At 35.5% G+C, this 18092-nt stretch overlaps 1 protein-coding gene across 2 annotated transcripts in view; it reads right to left on the bottom strand.

The window, feature by feature from the left end:
- Positions 1–391: 391 nt before the first annotated feature.
- Positions 392–18092, bottom strand: part of SACS (sacsin molecular chaperone) — a 102568-nt gene continuing 84867 nt past the window's right edge. Inside the window, exons 10-11 of one of the 2 annotated variants that reach the window (XM_079138810.1) lie at positions 17255–17281; positions 392–13269 (exon numbers count right to left, since the gene is read on the bottom strand). In XM_079138810.1, the coding sequence (XP_078994936.1) occupies positions 1715–13269; positions 17255–17281 (11582 nt within the window). In that variant the 3' untranslated portion in view covers positions 392–1714. The remainder of the gene's footprint in view (positions 13270–17254; positions 17282–18092) is intronic. The other variant, XM_079138811.1, reaches the window with a different exon arrangement.

An 18092-nucleotide genomic window follows, 5' to 3' on the forward strand; every position in this document is an offset into this window, starting at 1 on the left:
TTAAAGTTAAGTGTGAAATGAGCCCCAGACATGTAGCCGTGCCCTGAGGCAAGGACCTATCAATTCAAACTTTACCTATAGCAGAACCATATTTGATGTATCTGTTTTCAAATAGATTTATACAATATACATACCAACTAATCTTATTCCCTAAAAAGGTGAAATAAAGTACTCTTAACTACATCAATGAGCACCTAATAAACCTGGTATATACCATACACTTCTTCTTCAACTAATCATGAAAACAGACCTACTAATTTCAACATAAAAACACACAGAACAATCCTATCCTAGTATTTCCAATAAATGCACACATATGTGCATATGACAATAAGGAAGAAATTAGGTTTAATTTTCAATTAACTATTTTTCAAGAAATACATTACAATGATTTCATATGTACATTTGACTTTATTAAAATTATGGCACTTACTATAACAGCAGAAATAATTACATGATTTCACATCCAAAAGCAACACAATTGTGGAGGTGCAAACATTCCTTACAACCAATCAAAGTAAAAAAAGTTTTAACATGGTCTGTAAGCCCTTAATTGCATAAAATATTATATTTAGCATCATTTATAGCCAATACATTTATATAAAGTATTATTTTCTTTCATTAACATTCTGCAAACAAAATATGTTAAAGTAAATAAGTATGGTAGGACACCTGAACATGATGAAAATTAAATGTCAGTTTTGAATCATTCATGAAGAAAATGCAAGCTAATAATTTTTCTTTTATAAGCTACTAGTATCATGATTTTAATTTTTAACAATTTTAAAGTAAAATAAAAAAATTGTACTAAGTGAAATTGAAAGACAAGTTTGTTTTTAATTGCAGCACCTTTAGACAACAAAAGATTGCATCCTGTTCAACCACACTATATAAATTATGACATTCGTGGAAAATATGTACACACAAATATAAAGCAAATGTTCTAACCACTGATAAATGTCATTTGGTAAGCAGTTTTCAGAAACAACATTAACATCATGTAATGAGAACTGCCACCACTTGGAGTTTCCCATATGTTATCTTCATGAACTAGGAGGCCTGTAAACATAAGGTGTAAAAAAACATTTAAAATAAAGATGTAAAGTGCACTCAGTGCACTCTAAGTACTATCTTCATACTCTTAACTCAAGTAATATTCAGGATTAAAATACTGTACCATTTTTAAACATACTGAGTACTTAAGATGTAAAACTGCAACAAATTCATAATCAGATCCAGCTGATAAGAATAATGCATCCAAGAATATCCATTTAAAAAAATGATAAACTCCGGACTTAATTCCCCTTTTATGATCAAATCAAAGATATGTCCAGTGTTTCATTAGCTCCTTCAAAAATACCATGTTTGAAAACAAAACTAACTTCATCCTAACCAAAGACATATATACTCTTATCTAACAAACTGCTAAGCTTTGGTTACATAAAGTGCAGTTCAATAATGTGCCATCCCAATCATTCAAATACTTCTAGCAATTTTGTGGTTGACATCCTTCTTCAAAATAATTTTCTTTTAGATTCAAAGTTTTCTGTTGATATTCATACTAACAACTCCAAAATTCTTCCAGAACAATCTGCAATGTGCTTCACAATTCCTAGATAACTGGCAATGAAGCTTAATGAAATAACAGCAATTCATATTTGTGCTACAACACATTCAAGATCTGGCTCTGCTTTATTTTTTTCTTTATATACTTTCACACTTTTTGTTGTATAAAATTTTCAAGTTTTATTATGATACAGGCAGTACATTCCATCACCCTCATAGCAACCTCAGAAGTGAACCTGTCATTTGGGATCTGTGGGAAAGGAAGCAAATCAGGATACCTTGTTTTTAAACTGTCTACACCATAAGCTTCCAATGTGTGAACATCATTTGTCAATCCTTCAAGTTGTTGACTATATTCTTCTATTTTTTGTGCAAGTGCAGTTGGTTTTACATCTTTATCAGACTTTCCCCTCACAGCATAGTCAGCAGCAATCAAAGCTAACTTCGTGGAAAGGTAACATTTAAAGCATACCCACTCATTGGCATTTTTATGAAGGTCATTCCTGGCAGCTGAAAAATTTGCTCTGGCTTGTCTTAACCATCTCCGTGCTTCAACAGGATTGCCAACTGACTTGAAAGTGGGAGGAACAAAGAACCTTTGAGAGTAAGTCTGTCCAGTCGAAGGAGGGCATTTTTCTTTATTTTGTTGTTGCCTCTCAGATTTATGGCTTGTTGCTTCTTGATTCCATGAAGTATAAAATCTCTGAAATGAGTATTTGTCTGACTGAAATCGAGATGCTGAAGTTGAAAATGTTCTTCTGGAGGTTCTGTCTGCATTTTGATCTAGAAAAGCCTGTTTTTCTAATCTGTTGATTTCATTCTGCAGGTGCTTAAAAACTTCATTAGCAATGTCATGATTCTCTGGATTTTTGTCAGGGTGCCACTTTAAATACAACCGCCTAATAATCTTTTTTCGTTCTGATTCTGGAAGCTTCCAAGCTTGCTCTACCACTGATGTCACTTCTTTTAAGATTTCAGGTAAAGAATTAACCTTAAGCTTCTTGGGGGACTGGTGTTTTGAGGATGAAGTCTTGTGGCTTTCTTTACCAGAGAAAAGAGGAGGAATGCTTCGCAGACCAGGGGCGAGGAACTCTGTGGGGCTAGTTGGTGTAGAAGGAGCACTGTCTCTGCTTTGAGAGCTTTCATCAGGCCTTGAAAACTTATACAGATCAAGTGAACTAACTATTTTATATTCACTATAACCAATGTCAATCTGATATATCTTCCCTAGAAAACTAGAATTGTCAGCATCTTCTCTTTCAACTTCCTGTACAATAATTGCATATGTATATGTTGGCTGGTATGACCCATAGATATCACCACCTTCAGCATCCACAAGGTACCCAACATATTCTCCTGGATAAAACACATTCATCGGATCCATAAGCAGAGTATAATGAATTTCAGCAGGTATTGGTGTGCCGGGCATTGGAAGTTCCAGTTTTGATGGCTCTGAAGAGTCATACTTCACTCCTAAACTGTCAAGTTTCTCACTGATTCTATAAATATCATTGCAGCCCAGCATAGCAATTAAATATGAAGTGTCAGAAATCAAATTGTCAGTTGCTGATTTCAGTGTCATTGCTAATGCTAATAGGAAATTAATATCTTTACTGTCTGAATGTTGGATGTAGAGCAGAATGACTGCATTACCAAACCTTTTCAGAAAAGCAAAAGTTTCACTTCTGCTATGGGGAATGGGATTAAAACCTTTAACTCTTAATGTTGTTTGAAGTTTTTCAAAACAGGACACTTTTAAGCCTTCCCTTAAGGCTTTGCAAAGTCTTACGGCCTTTTCTTCATTGGCCAGGAATGCGTTATCATTTTCATGCTTCATAATCCTAATCAATCCTGTAATGAATTGTTCGGAAGACAAGAGCAACTGTAATCTTCCCTGAAGAGAACACAATGCTCCAAATTGACACACTTTGGGAGTCTCTTCATCTAACTGTTCTTCAAGGATACTGCTCAAAAGACGAGGTCTAAGTTTTTGAGGAAAGAGCATTATCAACTTGGTATGAAATCCATGGTCTTTTCCTAAATAGCACTGGCTAAGGTCCACCAACATTTGCACACCAATATTTCCTTGGATTCTACTTTTATAATGTGGTGCATCGTCAAACACTAAGATGCTTGACTTTACCAACCTACCATCCTGGCTTGGAAGATAAAGTGCAAGATCTCGAACATTCTCTAGATCACCCCTCACCTTGACGGAATCATTTTGCAGACTCTTGAACAAACCAGAAACTACTCTCTTAACTGTACGCATTTCATTAGGATCTAATTGTTTTCCTTCAGAGTTTTTGAATATGCGGCTCAACACTTCAACATATTGCTTAGTTGAAATAATATCTTCAGTACCTAAGTGTTTGAACAATTGATGAAACGTGCCAAGTTCTAAAGGTAGCTTGTACAAATAAGGTTTAAAATCAGATTCATATTCCAGGTTTATCACTACTTCCTCAGGCTTCAGAAGTTTCCAACCATCTTCTACCATCACAAAAGCAACTCCCCGCAGTTGAAAACGGAACTCCCTTTTTTCTGCACTTAGAAATTCATATATGCTCCTTAAGACCTTTGCTCTGGTTTTTACCATTTCTTCATCCAAAGTTGTTATGTTGCATATATTTCTGCAGTTATTTATGACCTTATCAAGAGGGGGATCCAGGTTAACATTAAGCATATTTAAAACTTGTTCAAGCTGTTCTTGGGGACCAAGGTCACTACCTTCTTGTTCTTTGATACTCAAGGGTGTGGCTTTCTCTGGAAGAATAGGGCAAGATGTCCATAGCAGCTGGAGCACATCACATTGCTTGAACTTTGGATTTACCTGTGCTCCATTGAACTTGATAAGAGGAAGTGTTCCATTTACCTCTTGGTATTGAGGATGAAATCGAATGTATTCAGCTGGGGCCCTCTCAGGACATAAGAACGGTATTAAAGACAGTTCTTTCAGAAAATTTCCAGACAATAAATCCATTCGTTCTTGGAATATATGATGAAGAAGGATATCAACTGTATTTTGCAATGTTTCTTTAGTCCAGTTTTCTGTGTTAGCTCTCACACTAATTTCCTTAGCAAACTGTAACAACTGCTGCTGAGAAAGTATATATTTTAGCCCAATATTTCTTAAGAATTCCACCCAGGATGTCATAAACGCAATTTGATTTTTAGGTTTTATAAGCTGTTCCAGTTTTTTAAAGAAATCCTTAGGAATAAACAACTTTTCAGGAAGCATAACTTCAAAAACTCTCACAGTTCTATCATAGAAATGTTTTGCTTGCTTTAGTCGACTGTTAGCATCATGGATGATCAATAAACTTTCTAGTTTTTCAAAAAGTTGTTCCTTAATCTCTGATAATTCCTCAATACTTGATAATCTATTCTTAAGATAGATTAAGTGCTCTAATTTTGCATCATATGAGAGATTTTCAATTTTGGGTAAGAGGTGTTTCAAATATACCTCAAGGTCATCTACAGGCACACAACCAAGCAACTCATACAGCTCTTTTAAATGCACTTTTTCTTCAAGAAATGCAGAAGATGATGATTGTGTCCATTTTTCCACCTCAGCTGAAGGGATGCTTTTTGTAAGTACATAGCACGTTGCAAATTTGGCAATGCTCATATAGCGGCCACTGATGGATTTGTAACATGGAAGAGACTTTAAAATTTTTATGTCATCTTGGGACATCAAGTGACTCAAATTGCAGTTGAAATACATCAAAAGGGCTTCAAAATCACTTTCTACTAATTTTTCAGTTCTAAATGTTGAAGTTTGGACCATGTAATGTACAGCTTTCAAAATGCTTGTGGGACTCTCTATGTTTGCTGTGTGACAGGACAAAAGAGGAACAAATGTACTCTCTTTGGAGCAGATTTTGTTCAAAGCAAGCTGGATACAGCCAGCTTTCATTAGAGCATGAAAGACTTTATCACTCTGGGCATTTGGAAAAACTGCAATGTGCATAAGACTTAGAGGAAGCAGAACATCTCCTTCAGGAACCACAAGCTGATTGGTTGAAACAGTAAACTTCGTTCCTGGAAGCAATGCCCAATCTTTGAGGGTATCAGCAATGATGTCAAATGTTGTTTTTGTTTCTTCCTGATCTTCTTTCACACTTACAGATTCACTGATAAAATGCCATGCATTCTTAAGCCAAGATTCACTTGCAAAATTATCTTTCCACTTTGTACAATTTTTGGTCTTATATTCACGAGGCAACACAGATGATAACAAATCAGCAAAGCTGGAAATGTCAAACACCTTTGCAACTTTACAGTTCAATAAAATATTACTATATTTCAAATACAACGTATTCATAAACAAGTCTTTGCGGGATGGGATCAATTCATGGTACGTTGTTAGAAACTTGGCTCGTTTTGCATCAAAAGTTTGCAAAACACTGTCCAGTGTAATGAGAAGAGGCAATCCTTCAACTTCGATCTCATTTTCTTCTGCATCCTTAAAACAATAATCAACTAAAAGTTTTAAACTATGAAAAAGTTTTAGATTTGTCTGCTGAAGACGACAAGGCAGCTTCCCAATATGGCAGTTAGTATCAGGAGAGGAGAACGTCATTAAAAAAGATCTAACATCAGAAGGAGTCACATAACTAACAGGGATATCTGCATCTACAAGGCAGTGATAAAGATTAGCAGTTTCATCACAGTTATACACCAAGTTGAACCCTATTTCCAAAAGTAGGTGTTTCAGTCTATAGACATTTTCTGCTACTGTTTTGCGTGTTGTAATATTATAATCTGCATTTTTAAGGTGTTGTAATTCATCCTGAAGTAAATTGTCAAAAAATGGTCTCGTTTTATTTGAAGAAGACATATTAATCCAAGTAATTATGACTGCTGAGTGTAAATCAGAGCCATCAATATTTGGTGCCCGGACAACAGGTAAAAGACGTTTCATGTCTTCATGAATGCAGCTATAAAGTGCTTTCACTAGGCAATATAAATCTGGCTGTAGATCAAGCCTGTTGACTGGGAAAAATGATAAAAACTTCTTCAAAGTGTCCTTTACAACATGAACAGGTGTGTTCTGCAAAACCGATAATGTTGGGTCAGAACCAGGGAAATACCGTTTTTTTAATTGGATTAATAATTCAACATATGCAGGAGCTATTAATGCAGTCATTAAACTGTTATTCCAGTCACTTCGAACACCAACACCATTATCATCACGCCACAGATTTCTTCTGGCTGAATCTAGTGCAAAGTGGCCATTCACATGAAATGGCAACCCTGTCTCCAGTGAGAGGGGTAGGAAACAGAAGGCCCTGTGGGGTTTTTTATAGTTGTGAGTAATACAGGCAGCCACTCCACCTCGTGGGAAGAGAGTAATATCTTGGTTCTTATGTGCTGATATAACACTCTTAGATACTTTGTCCATACTTGAAAAACCTGACCTATTACAAATTAGCCATGTCGTAAGATTTCCTTCAGAGTCCTCAGTATCCATAGTATATGTTATCTGTTGAACTGGTATGTCTTTGAGCTGTCTCTTTTTAGTAACGCTATCAATTACAGATGCATGAAACTGTTTCCTTTTCAATCTGTCTCCATCAGTGATTTTGCCCTTTACTGAATATAGTACATTTAGAGCTCCTGTAGCTTTATCTATTTCACAAATAGAAATTTTTTCCATGTGATTAAGAAACATTAGAAGTTCTGCCCCATCTGAGCGTAATTTGTCTAAAAGATTCTGAACCATTCTGTCTGATGATGGAACTGAGGAAATTTCTGAAACCTTTGCCATTTCTGCATTACGAAGAGGAAATCTAAACATTGTGCAATTATCCAGCTTAAAGTGGGTTCCCAAGTAAAGATCAAGAACATCTGAGAACTGTGTCCTAAAATCTGCATCCAAATCTCTGAACATGCGTCCAGGACTAACAGATGTGGCTCCTGGTGCATACCTGGCATGAGGATCAAAAATACACAGGATATCATTGCCAGAAATAAAAGAAGGGCAATCTGTAATGTGATACACAGAATTGAATCCTATACCATACTGTCCAGTTTTACAAGGATTTCCTTCTTTGGTGCCTTTTCCAAGATTTTGAATTCCTCTAACATCATCTTCTGTAAAAGGCTGATTGTTGTATACACAAAGTGCTGGCCCTTGCAATGGGGCCCACTTATCATCAAATATTCTATCAACTGGATGTTGTCTAGGATCAAACACAAAACAGATTTCTGTGGCCTTAGCATCATCAGCATTTTGAAGAAGCTCTTTCAACATTTCCTTTTCTGAAGGATAAGCATTAAGGATGCTCTTAATTCTGCTGGTCAGTTTTTCTTTCTGCCCAAATTCTGTGCCAAGTGTTGTAAAACAGATGTTGGATGCATATCTTTCTAACGCTTTATGTCTCTTTGGTATTGCTCCTAGTTTTACAGCTACTTCCCTTGGTATATCAGCATGGCAATATTTTACAGTGGTATCCTTTACTTTTATCCAGGGACAATCATTGTAGCATAAGGACTTAGCAGGGAGAAGCATGAGATTAGTATCTGGCAACAGTATTTTGCCATAATTTTTCTCACAAAATTCTTGTTTCTTTTCTCTAATGAGACTCCATATTCCTTCACTGATTATGCGTCGGCAAAGCTGAAAATTCTCCTCTGTTATTTGCTTATTTCCCTTTTCTTGATCAATGGATTCCAAAACTAGGGCAAAATCTTCAACCATAAATGACTGCCTCACACCCACACTTTCAAAAAGTTCACGGAAATTATTTTTGTATTTATTAGGTAACTGATAAAGGTATGGAGCTGCTTCAAAATTCAAATGAAAAGAAACTTTTTCTGAGTCAACATACGCATTTTCAACTAGGATGAAGCTAAAAGACTTTAATTTTTCTGTAATTGATACCTTAGTTGTTTCATTTTGCATCATTGCTTCATGAAGGTATTTGTAGCAAGCATTAGTGATATTCTCCTGGTACAATGTAATTCCATCATCAACTGATTTTGCAACTTCTTTCAACTGGTTTATAACCAGATCAACTGTTGGCTTTTTTAGTAATCCCAAAAACTCCTTAACAGCCAAAGACACTGAACCACAGCCTCTAAAGGAATGGGAATTTTCATTCAGAATCGGCTGTAGAAGACAAACTATATCCTGATGTTCGGCTGTATAAAGGTCAGTTGCTGCAAACATTTTTTCAGGCTTAAAACTGTTACCTTTCCATTCCAAAGAAAAACCTGCTGGCTTTGTTAGAAACGGAAGGAAGGGGATTGTTTGATATTTTGCAGCAAAATCCTTTGCTCTAGGATCCCTTATCTTTAGCTTCTCATCAATAAGACTTAGTAAGATACTACTTCTTAGACAAGCAGCACCATGATCCCTTTTATTAACTTCAGCTACCGACTCTGCACGTTCTAGCATGTCATCCCATAAAATATCATCTTTTGCCATACCTAACTGAACTAGTTTAATCAAAATAATAGGATTAAGGTAATCCTGAGTAGAACCGTAAGGAAACCGTCCATCCTTAATATCAAATAACTTAGCAACTCGTCCTTCAGGATGTATTAATCTAGATGGCAAAACCAAAGGATGCCCCTCCAAGGAACAAGGAATACATGGAGTAACACGAAGAATTCCCGAGAATTCATCAACTTTTTCATTTAGAACAAAATTCATTAAGGGATCTCTAAGTTCTGCTTCAATTTCTTGAATATTTGGAAAAAACACTTCTGAAAAAAACTGTTTCTCTGAAAATGTATTTTCAAGCAGTATCTGTTTGCAGCCAGCTTCTTCAAATCCTAATTTTACTGAAGAAGGAAGTTCAACAGCACAAAGGTTTTTGGATCCAGTCTTTTTGAGGTATTTCAGAAATATCTTGAAGGCTGCTGGACCAACATCTCTTCTTTTAAGTATGGAGTCATCTAGAAATCTCACATTTTTCATGGAAACCCAAGTAGATCCATCAGAGAAGACTCTGGTTAAATCCTTTCCTTTTCCATGAGCTATATCTTCATAAAACCCTTGACAAATTACAGAAAAGTCATCATGAACTAAATCAGGATCGGGCCATGTTGCATAGTAAGTATAATCAGTTAGTTCCCCACCAATGGCCAGGTCCCGTAGGACACTGAGTGCCTGTAAGTAAGCTTTCACAATAACATGTCTCATGAATGTGGTATTCCATCGTCCCTTTGTATCTGTCTTCCAAATTTCCTTTCTATTTGAGGTAACAGCAAAACACCCATTAATGTGAACTGGCAAGCCTGTTTTTATTCGTAAAGGTAAATAGCAAAACACCTCTCCAATGTGTGGTTTCACAGTCCACTTCTGGTCCTGAGTTTCAGACAGCAGAATTCCTACTGCCCCACAAGGAACCAGCCCTAGTCGTCTTCCACTTTCATTCAGAGAAAACTTGAGAGCCTCTCCTGTATCCATGCAGGTGCATATAAGCCATGTGGTAGAATCTACTGTTTTTTGTGGCAATTCATCTGGTGGTTTTTTTGATTGGCCAGACTTAGCCATTTCAAAGAGAGCAGCTGGGTCATCATCTGGACCTCTAAAGAGTGGTGACTGTAAATCAGCAATCCTTCTGAACACATGGTGAAATTCTTCAACTGTGATCTGAAGAATGCAAGATGACTTTGGTGCATCTGTGGGAAGCTTTTTATTACCACTGCTGCAAGTCTTCATGAGTTTGGCAGCTTCCTTTAAAACACTTAAAACAGGTGCATTCAATGCTTTGGAGGAGCAGGACTTTTTTTTAATTATTATTGTATCTTGTGCTAAGCTAGGGTTGGTTTCCTCAATCTTCAAGTATTTCAAATACATAGAGTTTACACTCTGAGTAAAAATGATAAGTCTATGTCCACAGAGACTAAATTCATCCACAAGAGAGTAAATATCTGCAGTATTATAGCAGGTACTACTTACTTCACTCACTTTTGCTTCCTGTTGAGTTCTAAAGGACAATCGGAAGAGAGTTCCATTGTAGCTATAAGGTGCTTCTACCGTCAAAGGTAACTGACAGCCAAATACGTCTATAAATGGTTTGAACTGATTAGGAAATTTCCTAAGTCTTTTCTGTTGTTTACTCCAATTAATTTTGATCCCAGGATTAGATTTATCTTTAATGTGTTTACTGATATGATTTATGTTTGGATCAAACATTATCATGAATTCTCGGCTCATGATGATGGGAATGTCAGTGAGATGGTATACAGAATTAAATCCAAGGCCAAATTTTCCAACTTTGTCAACTTCTCCCCTTTTTAAAGATTCTCCTAACCTAGTTATGTTCACAAAATCCGAATCTGAGAATTCAGAATTATTGAATGACCACAAAGCCGGCCCGTGGCAAGCTGCCATTCCTGGGTCTAAGAGATTCTCTCTTATGTCCATATTTCTTCTCATATCAATCATGAAACTGCATTCTGTTGCATTTGCATCATCAGCATTTTGAAGAAGTTCCTTAAAAATATCTGACACAGAAGGGTACTCTTCCAGAATATTTTTTATTCTTACAGTTAGTGGTTCTCTTTGTCCTGACTGCTCAAATCCCATGTTTTCAGGATTGATCAGTCTTGTACTAAGGCATGGAACTTTTAACCATTCTGCAGTTTTCATGGGTATGTCCTCATGCACCAAAATGATTGGTTCCACTGAATCTTCTAGTAAGTCATTGAGGTCATCGACTTTGATGTCACAGTAACAGCACTCATGAATTGGTTTCATGACAAGTTTAGAAGGATTTTTGCTGTGATGTATAGGAACTGGTGTATTGGGACTTGCTGGGATCTGATTGCTATACAGCCATCTAATAATACTCAACATAAGTTGAAGATTTTGTTTGCTTTCTTGATCACTGAGATCTTGGTCACTTTTCAGATACACCTTTTGAATGACCATGGAAATATGATCTGATGTCAATTCCTCTATTGAACCACACACCTTAAAGAGTTGGTGAAATTTTGCCATGGTTTTTGGCACATTATGTAAATATGGCTGAAGGTCCAGATCATGGATTGGTTTTATCACAGCTTGGGCAAGAGGACAAAATTTTTTGCCAGTCCAAACCCATGGAAATTTTAAAGCTTTAAAAGACTCTTTCCCTTCATTCAAATGATCGTGCATGAATCCATAAATTTCAAGCAAAATGTGTTGGAATTGATAGTAGTCTTCATCACTAAAGGTTTTTGAAGTATACCAATCAACAACAATTTTGAAGTGTTTTAAGACAGCACTGATGCTAGGCTTTGTAAAGATACCTAATGCTTTTTCCAAGTTTACATGGATACTTTCAACAAGAGGAAGTGACGAGCCCACTAGAGTTGCATGGGCCACATCACACATATCTGGTGGTACACAAAGATTACAGAGATCGCCTTTCCAGACTAAAGAACCTGGATAATTTGGAGGTCTTTCCTTGCAGGCTGGAACCCATTTTATTTTCTTCAATGTCATCTTTCCTTCAGAAGATTGCAAGAGTGTATGATTTTTATTTAAAACCATTAAGAGTGTTTTGGCTTTCTTCAGAACATTCTGATCTGGACAAGAACTAACCTGTAAGGATTCAATTTTTTTTGCTACTTGCACAACATCTTGCTCATTGAGACTGGCTTCATTTTTTAAACCAATCTGTCTCAAAGAGTGAAGGATATCCGGTGAAGTAAAAACTGAGGGTGGGAAACAGGTTTCTTCTTCATTATAAAAGAGATCTTTCAGTACTTCTATGTCAGGATCAAAGAGTTCACTGGCTGATACCATCTGTTCCTGTGAAATCTGAATGAATTTTAATGGCATTAACCAATCAAGCACATTTGGATTCTCATTTTTAAGAGAGGACAGATTTTCAAGAATCCACAACATCAGGTGTGTTACTTCTTCGTGTGAATAAAATGCATTTTCCATATCTTTTAAAACAAGCTTTAAGCAGCTAGTAGTCTTTAATTTTTCTATCTTCAACATGTTTGCCAAGCGAATGGTAGCTTCATCACTACTGTCTATTACTGAAATAGAAAGTCGCAGATCTGGTGGAAGTTTGGCAGTATGATGCAAGACCTTACAACCTTTCAATTTTGTATAAGAGGAAATTCCCTGATCAGATGAGTGGTTAATTCGTTTGAATATTGTTAATTCTTGAATTATTCTTTTCTCCTTTTCACTAGTATCAGTTAAGCTAGCCAAGAACTTTCTCAGAGCATCTTTGTGTGTTGGAAGGAGAGAAGCTATTTGATTACACAATTTCTGCAATGGTATCTTTTCCATTATCTGCAAAACTGCACTTGGTAATGGTGAATGGATGTATTTTTTAATGAGTGGATGTTGTATAGAGGCATCTAATTTTTTCAAAACAATTCCTCCAAGTTTTTGTACAATGTCTGCTAAAAATTCTGGAAGCTGTGCTTCTGTTTCATCATCTAAAATAAGTAAAGATGGAATCCTGAGTCTAATGAGTTCCACACACATCTGACCTTCATCTAGTGTAGTTCTTGGGATAAGTGGCATTTCATCAAATAAAGTCAAATCCTCTGAAAAATGTATATAGAGATTCTTCCAAACCATCTTAAGCCATGAAACAGATGGGTGATTTTTGTCTTCACTAAATGGATACCACTGAACGATCAACTCTCTGCCGGGCCAGAATGTATTCATTACTTCTTTAATAAGACGTGCAAATCGCTCTGGATTTAGAAGCTGCAGCTGAGTACATGGCCTTCCTGTAAATCATATACAGAAATATTATAAATACACATAATTCTACTGTAATAGCCTTCTATTATCACAGGTAAGAAAGTACTAGAAAATTTTAGAAGTTTTAAATAGATGTGAAAATTCAGCACACCTAGACCAAAGTAATTTATAAGTGATAATTATAAAGAATTATTCATATTTAGAATAATCTTTAGTAGAAATAATTCCCTCTAGAAAATTCGTATTTTAAGAAAATATATAAAGTACATTAAATGTGCTTTAAAAAGTATCCTATGATGTTCTGCAAATGGAATCCCCAGTGGGAATGTCTTTTTGTGTTACTTCACATTCCCGCATGAAGAAGCCACATGGCTGCATGGGATGAAGAGAAGGATATGAAGTCAGAGCATGAGTATCCATCTCCGTGACTAACACTTTCTGAAGTTCAGGCAGTAAGGACACTTATATAGTTTCCTTTCAACCACTAACCAGACATATAATTTAGGTGTTACTTAAGTTTTCTGGAACTTGAAAACTCTCTGGAAAAACAATAAGGATGAGGGTCTCAGTATAAAGACTATTCTTTATATATGCCAAATATACAACAGTCACAACTTTTTCAATACTACTTATTATTTATAAAGTGTGTTCTATAGAGCCCTGAGATTTTGCGAAAATGCTTCAGGGGCCAGGAAAGGAAGCAAGTGGAATTGATGTGCTGTAAAGGCAGGAGTAGTCTCCCACCAGAACAATTTTACTTCTGTACATTTATGAACTAGGAGAAAAACATTTTGGGGGTGGGGGTGAGGTGCTAATTTTAACCACCAGTCTAGAAATTAATGTTTTCTAAGTGCAATTTGTGTTTCAGAGTATTTATAGGATTTCTATCAGTAGAAACAAAATGAAAAAAAAATTATACTACATACCTAGAAGCATGTACTTGCTCACACAGAGAATAAAAAGAATCTTAAATTCAATTTTGTAGAAACCAATATTCAGTTCTCTCCCTGTACACATAATGACTTCTAGACCCTCTAAAGAGCAATTCTGGAAAACATTATAAAAGGGTGTGTGGTATGCCTTAGGCCCTTGAAAATTCTGTATGTCATTATTTTTTAAGCAAGGAAGAATACTCTTCTTTCAAATGATTAACATAGCAGGAAGATGACCTTACCTTCTACCAAATATTATCTGTCAGATTACAATAACACATTTCAAAATTACTTTCACAGAAATTTAAACAAGGGCACACTTTTGCTACTTCAGGAGGGTGACAATACCCAAAATTCAGAATATTTTCATGTTCTACATTGTATGTTTTAGGGTCATTCAAGTAGTAATATTTTAAAAATTACAAGACCTTGTCAACAGTCTAAACAGTATAGCTTCTTTGGTCTATGAACCCCATTAAAATATAATTTTACAATAATGTTCTTAAAATATGATTATGGAATTAGTATCTAAATCATAAATAAAGCATGGATATAATACTTCAGATATAAAAAAGTTAGAAATTCAGAACACTCAGAAAACAGAAAATTACATATGCACACTTTACATTCTGTTAATTTCCCTAAGACATGCATTCTGAAGATATCCTACCAAAATTCCTAGCATGAAATGTGGCAATTTGAAAAATACATACCTACCTTCAGGAAAATTGCCTGGTATTAATATGTAAATAAAATGCCAAGACACACACACATCACATGTAACATGCAACTAACACACCAGTCATGCTCAACTGAAAAAAAATGATAGAAAATAAAGGAGAGAGAAAATGTAGTAAGACACAATTCTAAATACATTAAGTTGATTCAAACTGAAGTCTGAGTTCCATCTCTTTTGTATAAAGACATTTAGCCTTTCACCCTGAAGTCTAAATTTCAACAAAGAAAAAAGTCTCCATGTCCTAGGTTAGAAATCCACTGAAGCACCTCTAATAGGATCAATAAAATAATTTTTATACATTTTAGTAAATGTGGGTTTTACATTCTTGAAAAAATGCAGCAATGTCAAAAGATGTTAACCACAGTAGTGAAGTTTTTCCTAGAGACGGGTTTTATCTACAATATTAACTGGCAGGATCACTGAACTTGGAAGAACTCTTCTATAAGCAGTTTTGCTTCATTATAGATGAGTTAATCCCCTACATGGTGAAAACAATAGCATCAATAGGACGAATCCCTATTCAAAGACTGAACTATATTTCTAATGTCTACATTTGTTTATGTTTATGCTTAGTGAGGAAAAGTTCAACATGAATGGAAATAATGCAGTCTACTTAAAATTCCTTTTCCAATTATGCCATATATTATGACCTTTAATTCAATTTACTAATCTTTGCCTCAGTTTCTCCACCTGTGAAAGTGTTGTGTCACTTATCTGCCCCTCTTGAATGTTGTGAAGATCAGTGTATGATAATAAAGCACTTTTAAAATAAAAAAAAAATGACTTAACTAAGAAATCACCAAATGCTTTAATTAACTGAGGTTTACAACATTTGATCAAATTCCTTCAGAATCACACCCAACTAACTGGCTACAGTGCTGATCTGAGACTCCAAGTACAGGTGAGTTTTTTATTCTTTTGGGTATACAAAGTGGTAATGGCAGATTTCATGGCCAATGAGTTCTAATAAAGCTGTGTAGACAGATTAAAATCTCTTTGTAAGTACATATATGCTACAGTGATGGTCCAATTAAATGGTGTACTATATACATCAGTCAAATCTTGTGTGTGTGTGTGTGTGTGTGTGTGTGTGTGTGTGTATGGAAAACAAAATAGAGAAAAAGAAACGGACAAAACAGAAAAAAGAAGGAAAGGAAGGAAAAGGAGTCTTGACTGACAGCCAAGACTCCAGCTGGCACACCACAAGTCTAACAGCATTGCTGGTGTAGGGATTAGTGCAAACATCTCACTCTTAAGTGGAGTAGGCCAAGGGGGTTCAAAATTAGTCCCAATGACCAAATGTTTTCTCCCTCAAACAGCACTGATGCTCCACCACTGATTTCCTGGCTTTAGTTTGGAATGGGAGATGCAACAACAGTTAGAGAACTATACCCTAACCTGGAGAGTCCTCAGGGCAGGTGTTAACTATGCAGCCAACTTTAGTCAAGATTTTCTTTTCCTCTTTGATTTGATTATACATTACAAAAAGAAGATACACTGATAAAGCTTTAGGAAAAATTTTGTAATAGTAGTTGTGACTAATTAGGTACTTCAAATATAAGTCAGAAGCCAAACATAATATTTATATAAATTATTGGTATAAGAATGACTTGATTTCTAAACTGATTTTACACACATGGCCTATTTCAAAGAATAATATTTTTCATAAAAATTTCTATAAAGGAAATCTTGCATCTTTTAAATTTCTAAGCAAAACATGAACTTGGGAAAAGTAAAACCACAAGTTGAATCAAAAGTCTTTTCATGTTAAAAATAGAAAGGGGGGGTAGTAAAATTAGGCATTGTAAGAACAGTCAGTCCCAGGCCCTAAGGAAAGTAGATAGGCTACTTTGCAATTCTTTAGTAAGCCCAGGATAGGACTCTCCCTATCACCAGCCTCAGCAGTAAGTCAAACTCAAATGGTTCACTGTGAGGCCTCTAACTTCCTAGTCAGAGAGATCTCAGAATTCACTCTCCCTACACTTTTTCATCTGAATATCTGTATGTATTGTACAACAGAGGTACATTTACTGTTACACTTTCCCATTAAATATCACAGCTTAAAATACAAATTTCTATGTGATCTTTCTAGACTAAATGTCCTATGAAATGAACTGTTTCCAAGTCATTTAAATATGGTTTACTGTAGTACATGTAACAAACAAATGCCTGTGTTAATAGTTTCCTCTCTCCTTTAATAGTTATTACCACCAAAAAAAAAAAAAAAAAACTGTAGGTATAATTTCTAGCTACTTTGATAAATGAAAACACATGATTCAACAAATCAAATGAACAAAAACATCAGGCTTCAAAAGAACAACATTCAATCAGTTATCCTACCTGAATATCCCCAGAGAAGTTGTTGTGCTAGAATGTAATTAAATCCATTCTTAGAAAGGCCAAAATTGTCACAATTTTCATGATTGCTAAAAAAATTATTCTGTATCTTAAGATGACACTGTCTGAAGAATCTTTACACATCATTATGTAAAAGAAAAGTCATAAACAAAATTCAACACAGCAGAATATACATTTAAAATTTAAAGACATTTCAATGTGAGCTAAATTCAAACTATATGTGTCAGGAGTCTTAGTTCAGAAAGAAAGCAAAGAAGAAAGAAGCATGTAGTTTGTATGCATCAACTGCATTTCATCTACATAAAGTCACTTGACAAGCCTTTACGGGCTTTATGTACAGGCTAGCATCATATAACATTCAAAGATTCCAGAAAAGAATTGAGAAAGAGAAGAAGTATAATTTTTACAAAGTTTTTGAATACTGAAAGAAAGTAAAAGTACAATTCTGAGTTTATGAAAAAGGAAAATTTTACCAAATATTTCCACTGCTTGCTTATGATAACCACCAATAATCATATACTTCCAAGAACTGCTCCGTGAACATCTAACCCCCCTCCCTGCCTAAGTCATTTATTTGATCAAGTAGATTGCTGTAACTCGATAAAATGTTTGTGCATTTGGGCATCTTAGGCTAAACTTGGCAGCTAAGAAGAGGATCACAGGTCTAATCAAAGGAATTTAAGTTATTCTAATCAACATCCTTCAGATCACTTTAAGGGCAGGCATTTGTCAGGCAAATCAACTGAACGCTAGAGATACAGAAAGTAACAACCCATTATCGTCCCAGACCTTGTCCATGTCTAATGGGGAAAGCAGGTAT

Source organism: Sciurus vulgaris (assembly GCF_902686455.1).
Source record: "Sciurus vulgaris genome assembly, chromosome: 4".
Classification (NCBI taxonomy): Eukaryota; Metazoa; Chordata; class Mammalia; order Rodentia; family Sciuridae; genus Sciurus; species Sciurus vulgaris.